Source organism: Oncorhynchus mykiss, chromosome 25 (genome assembly GCF_057628025.1).
Source record: "Oncorhynchus mykiss isolate SJ-2025 chromosome 25, ASM5762802v1, whole genome shotgun sequence".
Taxonomy (NCBI): Eukaryota; Metazoa; Chordata; class Actinopteri; order Salmoniformes; family Salmonidae; genus Oncorhynchus; species Oncorhynchus mykiss.
The window spans coordinates 1,380,663-1,389,631 of record NC_143046.1 but is presented as its reverse complement, the minus strand read 5'-3'; the positions used below and the strand labels follow the sequence as shown (position 1 = coordinate 1,389,631).

General features: G+C 46.6%; 1 protein-coding gene across 2 annotated transcripts; it reads left to right on the top strand.

Moving 5' to 3' along the window:
* Nucleotides 1-209: 209 nt before the first annotated feature.
* Nucleotides 210-8,394, top strand: LOC118946043 (glutamine amidotransferase-like class 1 domain-containing protein 3, mitochondrial). Of its 2 annotated transcripts, none has more exons than XM_090221158.1 (5): nucleotides 210-285; nucleotides 1,383-1,495; nucleotides 5,869-6,040; nucleotides 7,411-7,612; nucleotides 7,741-8,394. In XM_090221158.1, the coding sequence occupies exons 2-5, from the start codon at nucleotides 1,388-1,390 to the stop codon at nucleotides 7,931-7,933; spliced, it is 675 nt and encodes a 224-aa protein (XP_090077284.1). In that variant the 5' UTR covers nucleotides 210-285; nucleotides 1,383-1,387; the 3' UTR covers nucleotides 7,934-8,394. The 2 variants fall into 2 exon arrangements, with proteins under 2 accessions (XP_090077284.1, XP_090077285.1); XM_090221159.1 differs by having other exon boundaries at nucleotides 1,363-1,495.
* The last annotated feature ends 575 nt before the right edge of the window (nucleotides 8,395-8,969 follow it).

The following is an 8,969-nucleotide window of genomic DNA, read 5'->3' as shown; positions in this document are numbered from 1 at the left end:
GTGTCTTAGAGATGTCAGAATGACTTAGCAGATTTAACATTGGTCAAACAGAGGAAGGCAGCAGCAGTTTCCCTTTCCCCTCCCTGCATCAGTCCCGTACAGACAGCCAGCCTTCTATGTAAAGCTGTAACCCAGACCACACCTCCGTGGGCGGGGCCAGGGCAGCCTGGGCAGGAAGGGTATAAAGCCAGTAGGATTCCAGTTTCACTACAACAGGAGACAGCAGGTAGGAGAAGACGCCACAGACGGAACAGACCATATACTACTGTAGTGTACCTTTACAAGGTGAGAGAACTACTACTGCTGCTAGTAAACTAGTAGTCTACTTCCCTATTACGTTAGTATTCATGTTGTATTTAGAGTTGGAAATGTGACGCCAGGTGAACATTGTGGTTTTAGGATGGAAATGTGGTAACGTTCTTTGTCTTTTATACACAACACAACAGCAATACTTTCATGTAGACTTGCAACATTTACAATATTTATAATGATCGGTGAACTGATGCTTATCTAAATCTCTGTGCTTTCTGTTCCTTTACACCGACTCTACTCTCCACTCCACTTCCTGTTTCTATCTGCCTCTACCAGGTGTTGTTGACTAGAAACATAGAGAGAGAGGGAGGGAAGAAGGGGGGAGGAGAGAGACAGAGAGAGAAAGGGAGTGAGGGAGGGAGACAGAGAGAGAGCGCGGGAAGGGGGAGGAAGAGAGATAAAGAAAGAGAGATAGAGTGGTGTGTTTCCTGTGTTGTTTGTTACCTGGAAACAGTCCTCCAGAGACTCAGTCATGTTCGGATTTTCAGGAGACTTCTGTCACCGGTGGACCTGAGGCCTTTAAATGTTTAATAGTTGCTGCTGGGAGGTGCCAAGTCATCTTAAATGGCACCCTATTCCCTATATAGTGCACTCGTTTTTGACCAGAAGTAGTACACTATATAGGGAATAGGGTGCAATTTGGGAGGCAAACCTTGGTGTACCTGACACTACATTGACCAATCAATTTGGTTTTTGTAACATTACACACGGACACTCAGCTATGTGGTGTATGTAACCTGCCCCCCCATGTGCAGTGAGCTGCATTGATGGTAAAACAAGGGGGTTTGTAAGGACACAGTCTGGGGAACAGTTTAATCAAACAGCTGTTAGTGCTATCCCTATCTCCATTCTGTTGTTCTGGTCTAACTCCAGACCATATGGTGTGTGTGTGTGTGCGTGTGTGCGTGTGTGCGTGCGTGTGTGTGTGTGTGTGTGTGTGCGTGTGTGTGTGTGTGTGCGTGTTTGTGCGTGTGTGTGTGTGTGTGTGCGTGTGTGTGTGTGTGTGTGTGTGCGTGTGTGTGTGTGTGTGTGTGTGTGTGTGTGTGCGAGTGTGTGTGTGTGTGTTGCAGGAGCCATGGTGAAGTGTGTAGCCGTAATTCTGTCAGGGTGTGGAGTCTATGATGGGACTGAGATCCACGAGGCGTCAGCTGTACTGGTCCACCTCAGCAGGGCCGGAGCTAAGGTAAGGGTTGTCTACATTAGGGTTACGGCCTAAGGTAAGGGTGGTCTACATTAGGGGTAGGGGCTAAGGTAAGGGTGGTCTACATTAGGGTTGGAGCTAAGGTAAGGGTAGTCTACATTAGGGTTAGGGGCTAAGGTAAGGGTGGTCTACATTAGGGTTAGGGGCTAAGGTAAGGGTGGTCTACATTAGGGTTAGGGGCTAAGGTTAAGGGTGGTCTACATTAGGGCTGTAGATAAGGTAAGGGTGGTCTACGTTAGAGTTAGGGGCTAAGGTAAGGGTGGTCTACATTAGGGTTAGGGGCTAAGGTAAGGGTGGTCTACATTAGGGTTAGGGCCTAAGGTAAGGGTGGTCTACATTAGGGTTAGGATTAGGGGCTAAGGTAAGGGTGGTCTACATTAGGGTTAGGGGCTAAGGTAAGGATGGTCAAAATTAGGGTTAGGGGCTAAGGTAAGGGTGGTCTACATTAGGGTTAGGGGCTAAGGCAAGGGTGGTCTACATTAGGGTTAGGGGCTAAGGTAAGGATGGTCTAAATTAGGGTTAGGGGCTAAGGTAAGGGTGGTCTACATTAGGGCCGGAGCTAAGGTAAGGGTGGTCTACATTAGGGTTAGGGCCTAAGGTAAGGGTGGTCTACATTAGGGTTAGGGGCTAAGGCAAGGGTGGTCTACATTAGGGATAGGGGCTAAGGTAAGTGTAGTCTACGTTAGGGTTAGGGGCTAAGGTAAGGGTGGTCTTCGTTAGGGTTATGACTGGAGCTAAGGTAAGGGTGGTCTACGTTAGGGTTAGGGGCTAAGGTAAGGGTGGTCTACATTAGGGTTAGGGGCTAAGGTAAGGATGGTCTACATTAGGGTTAGCGGCTAAGGTAAGGGTGGTCTACGTTAGGGTTAGGGGCTAAGGTAAGGGTGGTCTACATTAGGGTTAGGGGCTAAGGCAAGGGTGGTCTATGCTAGGGTTAGGTGCTAAGGTAAGGGTTGTCTACATTAGGGTTAGGGGCTAAGGTAAGTGTAGTCTGCGTTAGGGTTAGGGGCTAAGGTAGGGGTGGTCTACGTTAGGGTTAGGGGCTAAGGTAAGGGTGGTCTTCATTAGGGTTATGACTGGAGCTAAGGTAAGGGTGGTCAACTTTAGGGTTAGGGGCTAAGGTAAGGGTAGTCTACGTTAGGGTTAGGGACTAAGGTAAGGGTGGTCTACATTAGGGTTAGGGCCTAAGGTAAGAGTGGTCTACGTTAGCGTTAGGGGCTAAGGTAAGGGTGGTCTACATTAGGGTTAGGGGCTAAGGTAGGGGTGGTCTACGTTATTCTTAGGAGCTAAGGTAAGGGTGGTCTACATTAGGGTTATGGGCTAAGGTAAGGGTGGTCTACGTTAGGGTTAGGGGCTAAGGTAAGGGTAGTCTAAATTAGGGTTAGGGGCTAAGGTAAGGGTGGTCTACGTTAGGGTTAGGTGCTAAGGTAAGGGTTGTCTCCATTAGGGTTAGGGGCTAAGGCAAGGGTGATCTACATTAGGGTTAGGGGCTAAGGTAAGTGTAGTCTACGTTAGGGTTAGGGGCTAAGGTAAGGGTGGTCTTCGTTAGGGTTATGACTGGAGCTAAGGTAAGGGTGGTCTACGTTAGGGTTACGGGCTAAGGTAAGTGTGGTCTACATTAGGGCTGGAGCTAAGGTAAGGGTTGTCTCCATTAGGGTTAGTGGCTAAGGCAAGGGTGGTCTAAATTAGGTTTAGGGGCTAAGGTAAGCGTAGTCTACGTTAGGGTTAGGGGCTAAGGTAAGGGTGGTCTACGTTAGGGTTAGGGGCTAAGGTAAGGGTGGTCATCATTAGGGGAAGAGCTAAGGTAAGGGTGGTCTACATTAGGGTTAGGACCTAAGGTAAGGTTGGTCTACATTAGGGTTAGGGGCTAAGGTAAGGGTGGTCTACATTAGGGTTAGGACCTAAGGTAAGGGTGGTCTACGTTAGGGTTAGGGGCTAAGGTAAGGGTAGTCTCCATTAGGGTTAGGGGCTAAGGTAAGGGTGGTTTACATTAGGGTTAGGGGCTATGGTAAGGGTAGTCTACGTTAGGCTTAGAGGCTAAGGTAGGGTGGTTTACATTAGGGTTAGGGGCTATGGTAAGGGTGGTCTACATTAGGGTTAGGGACTAAGGTAAGGATGGTCTACGTTAGGGTTAGCGGCTAAGGTAAGGGTGGTCTACGTTAGGGTTAGGGGCTAAGGTAAGGGTGTTCTACATTAGGGTTAGGGGCTAAGGCAAGGGTGGTCTACGTTAGGGTTAGGTGCTAAGGTAAGGTTTGTCTAAATTAGGGTTAGGGGCTAAGGTAAGGGTAGTCTACATTAGGCGCTAAGGTAAGGGTGGTCTACGTTAGGGTTAGGGGCTAAGGTAAGGGCTGTCTTGGTTAGGGTTATGACTGGAGCTAAGGTAAGGGTGGTCGACATTAGGGTTAGGGCCTACGGTAAGGGTGGTCATCATTAAGGTTAGGACCTAAGGTAAGGGTGGTCTACGTCAGTGTTAGGGGCTAAGGTAAGGGTGGTCTACATTAGGGTTAGGGGCTAAGGTAAGGATGGTCTACGTTAGGGTTAGCGGCTAAGGTAAGGGTGGTCTACGTTAGGTTTAGGGGCTAAGGTAAGGGTGGTCTACATTAGGGTTAGGGGATAAGGCAAGGGTGGTCTACGCTAGGGTTAGGTGCTAAGGTAAGGGTTGTCAACATTAGGGTTAGGGGCTAAGGCAAGGGTGGTCTACATTAAGGTTAGGGGCTAAGGTAAGTGTAGTCTGCGTTAGGGTTAGGGGCTAAGGTAAGGGTGGTCTTCGTTAGGGTTATGACTGGAGCTAAGGTAAGGGTGGTCAACGTTAGGGTTAGGGGCTAAGGTAAGGGTAGTCTACGTTAGGGTTAGGGGCTAAGGTATGGGTGGTCTACATTAGGGTTAGGGCCTAAGGTAAGGGTGGTCTTCATTAGGGCTATAGCTAAGGTAAGGGTGGTCTACATTAGGGTTAGGACCTAAGGTAAGGGTGGTCTACGTTAGCGTTAGGGGCTAAGGTAAGGGTGGTCTACATTAGGGTTAGGGGCTAAGGTAAGGGTGGTCTACGTTAGTCTTAGGAGCTAAGGTAAGGGTGGTCTACGTTAGGGTTACGGGCTAAGATAAGGGTGGTCTACATCAGGGATCGGGACTAAGGTAAGGATGGTCTACATTAGGGTTAGGGGCTAAGGTAAGGGTGATCTACATTAGGGTTAGGGGCTAAGGTAATTGTGGTCTACATTAGGGTTAGGGACTGAGGTAAGGATGGTCTACGTTAAGGTTAGCGGCTAAGGTAAGGGTGGTCTACATTAGGGCTGGCGCTAAGGTAAGGGTTGTCTAAATTAGTGTTAGGTGCTAAGGTAAGGGTGGTCTACATTAGGGTTAGGGGCAAGGGTAAGGATGGTCTACATTAGGGTTAGGGGCTAAGGTAAGGGTGGTCAACATTGGGGCTGGAGCTAAGGTAAGGGTAGTCTACATTAGGGTTAGGGCCTAAGGTAAGGGTGGTCTACATTAGGGTTAGTGGCGAAGGTAAGGGTTGTTTTCATTATGGTTACGACTGGAGCTAAGGTAAGGGTGGTCTACATTGGGGTTAGGGGCTAAGGTAAGGGTGGTCTACATTAGGGTTAAGGGCTTTGGTAAGGGTGGTCTACATTAGGGTTATGGCTGGGACTAAGGTAAGGGTGGTCTACATAAGGGTTAGGGCTAAGGTAAGGGTGGTCAACATTAGGGCTGGGGCTAATAGAAGATATTAGTCTCTAACATCCTACCCCTCCTCACTCCTCCCCTCTTCTTCTCCCCCTCTCCTCCCCCTCCTCTCCTCTCCTCTCTTCTCCTCCCCATGTTCTAACCTTCTCCCACCTCTCACCTCCTCTCCTAACCCCCCCTCCACCTCTTCTTCACTCCTCTCCTCTTACCTCCTCTCCTAACCCCTCCGCCTCCCCATCCTCTCTTCTCCTCTCTTCTCTTCCCCCTCTCCTCCCCCTCCACTCCTCTCCTCTCCTGTCCTCCGCCTCCCCATCCTCTCCTCTCCTCCCTTCTCCTCCCCCGTCCTCACTCCTCCCCTCTTCTCCTCCCCCTCTCCTCCACCTCCTCTCCCCTCCTCTCTCCTCCTCTCCTAACCCCTCCACCGCCTCCTCTTCACTCCTCTCCTCTCCTCCACCCTCCTCCGCCTCCCCATCCTCTCCTCTCCTCTCTTCTCCTCCCCCTCCTCCCTCCTCTCGCCTCCTCGCCTAACCCCTCATCCGCCTCCTCTTCACTCCTCTCCTCTCCTCCACCCTCCTCCGCCTCCCCATCCTCTCCTCTCTTCTCTCTCCTCCCCCTCTCCTCCCCCTCCTCACTCCTCCTCTCTTCTCCTCCCCTTCCTCTCCCCTTCCATCTCCCAGGTCCAGATGTTTGCCCCCAACGAGGACCAAATGCATGTAGTGAACCACTGTGAGGGGAAACCCACGGCTGAGAAACGCAACGTCCTGGAGGAGAGTGCTCGAATCGCCCGCGGCGATGTGTCTGACCTTGCCGAGCTAGAGATCACCGCCTTCGACGCCCTCGTTATCCCAGGTGAGCATTACTCCTTCATCTAGCACCAGCACATTGATAATATGATACTGGTACTGACTAACACAGTCCTGTCTTAATATTTTATCAGTAAACACTTTATCATCTCTCCTTTATTCTATATCTCTCTTACTATATCATCTCTCCTTTATTCTATATCTCTGTTACTATATCATCTCTCCTTTATTCTATATATCTGTTACTATATCATCTCTCCTTTATGCTATATCTCTGTTACTATATCATCTCTCGTTTATGCTATATCTCTGTTACTATATCATCTCTCCTTTAATCTATATCTCTGTTACTATATCATCTCTCCTTTATTCTATATCTCTGTTACTATATCATCTCTCCTTTATGCTATATCTCTGTTACTATATCACCACTCCTTTTTTCTATATCTCTGTTACTATATCATCTCTACTTTATGCTATATCTCTGTTACTATATCATCTCCCCTTTATTCTATATCTATGTTACTATATCATCTCTCCTTTATTCTATATCTCTGTTACTATATCATCTCTACTTTATGCTATATCTCTGTTACTATATCATCTCCCCTTTATTCTATATCTCTGTTTCTATATCATTTCTCCTTTAATCTATCTCTGTTACTATATCATCTCCCCTTTATTCTATATCTCTGTTACTATATCATCTCTCCTTTATTCTATATATCTGTTACTATATCATATCCCTTTTATGCTATATCTCTGTTACTATATCATCTCTCCTTTATTCTATATCTCTGTTACTATATCATCTCTCCTTTATGCTATATCTCTGTTACTATATCATCTCTCCTTTATTCTATATCTCTGTTACTATATAATCTCTCCTTTATGCTATATATCTGTAACTATATCATCTCCCTTTTATGCTATATCTCTGTTACTATATCATCTCTCCTTTATGCTATATCTCTGTTACTATATCATCTCCCCTTTTATGCTATATCTCTGTTACTATATCATCTCCCTTTTATGCTATATCTCTGTTACTATATCATCTCTCCTTTATGCTATATCTCTGTTACTATATCATCTCCCTTTTATGCTATATCTCTGTTACTATATCATCTCTCCTTTATGCTATATATCTGTTACTATATCATCTCCCTTTTATGCTATATCTCTGTTACTATATCATCTCTCCTTTATGCTATATATCTGTTACTATATCATCTCCCTTTTATGCTATATCTCTGTTACTATATCATCTCTCCTTTATGCTATATCTCTGTTAATATATAATCACTCTTTCACTATGACTTCATTTCAATCATTCCACTCCCATCAACCCCAAACATGACCAAACCACTGGTCTCCGCGGTGCTCCTCACAACTGAACTGTGTTTTGTTTTGCAGGTGGTTTTGGCGTGGCTAAAAATCTGTCTGACTGGGCTGTGAAGGGGAAGGAGTTCACGGTTCAACCCCAAGTAGAGAAGCTGATTAAGGGGTTCCACGCTGCAGGCAAGCCCCTGGCTATGTGCTGCATCTCCCCTGTCCTAGCTGCTAAGGCCCTGCCGGGGTGTGAGATCACCGTGGGACAGGACAAGGAGTGTGAGAGGTGAGTTACAATGTCTCAGTTGTGTGTGTGTGTGTGTGTGTGTGTGTGTGTGTGTGTGCTGATATGTTTTAACAGACAAAGCAGTATGTTTTTAACCCTGCTGCTTTTCTTCTCCCTCCTGCCACTAGATGGCCCCATGCCCAGACGGCAACTTCCATGAAGGAGCTGGGCTGTAAACACGTGAATAAGAAAGTGGGGGAGGTCCACATCGATGTGAAGAACAAGCTGGTCACCTCCTCCGCCTTCATGTGTAACGCTCCCATACATGAGGTGTTTGACGGGGTGGGCGTCATGGTTACAGAACTGCTCAAACTGGCCTAGGACACGTCTGAGATTCAGAATACTGATTAGCTGTGCTTCTCAAAAGGCACTCTGTTCCCTTTATAGTGCTGATGTGATCTTCTCAAAAGACACCCTGCTCCCTTTATAGTGCTGATGTGATCTTCCCAAAAGGCACCCTGTTCCCTTTATAGTGCTGATGTGATCTTCTCAAAAGACACCCTGTTCCCTTTATAGTGCTGATGTGATCTTCCCAAAAGGCACCCTGTTTCCTTTATAGTGCTGATGTGACCTTGCCAAAAGACGGGAATAGGGAGCTATTTGGGAAGTGACCTCACGATCATGTTTGTTGTTGTTGTTGTTGTTGTTGTTTGTTTACCTGGAGACCCTCCTGATGGGAATGTAATGGACACACAGAAGAAGATAGTGTTTCTGTTGCTTCATCTGTCTGACTGTGGGATGACTTGTGTTTTTATCAACCTCGTAATAAAAGTACAACCAAATTCTGGAATGAACGACTTCTCATTTGATTAGTTTTTTCAGCTGACCACTAGGTTTTTATATGGTATATTATTGTCATACGGGGTTATGAACAGCTCGTTCTTTCTCTGTGTATTTAGCATACAGGTTAGATTGACAGAGTACATCCAGTTGGCACATAGTGGGGAATTCCCACCCGAGTTAAGCGGGTAAATGGAATGGAATTCACTTTTATGCACTTTTCTCTCTACACAGCAAATTGCCCCGTGTTGATTTTTCAGTGTAACATTTATAGTGTTGATTCAGGAATTAAATTCACTCTGTAAAATAACCCCCAGTCTTGGAGTTAATAACCCTGGGTTGCTCGTCTTTTCAGTTCACTGCAGCTAGTTCGCTGCACACTCAAACTGGACAGTTTTATCTCAAGTCTCTTCATTCAAAGACTCAATCGTGGACACTCTTAATGACAGTTGTGGCTGCTTTGCGCAATGCATTGATGTCTTCTACCTTCTTGCCCTTTGTGCTGTCGCTGTACATTTCAAAGTGCTGAACAAATGGTTATATTGACTACGTCCGTCGTCGCTCGCTCATTAATGTC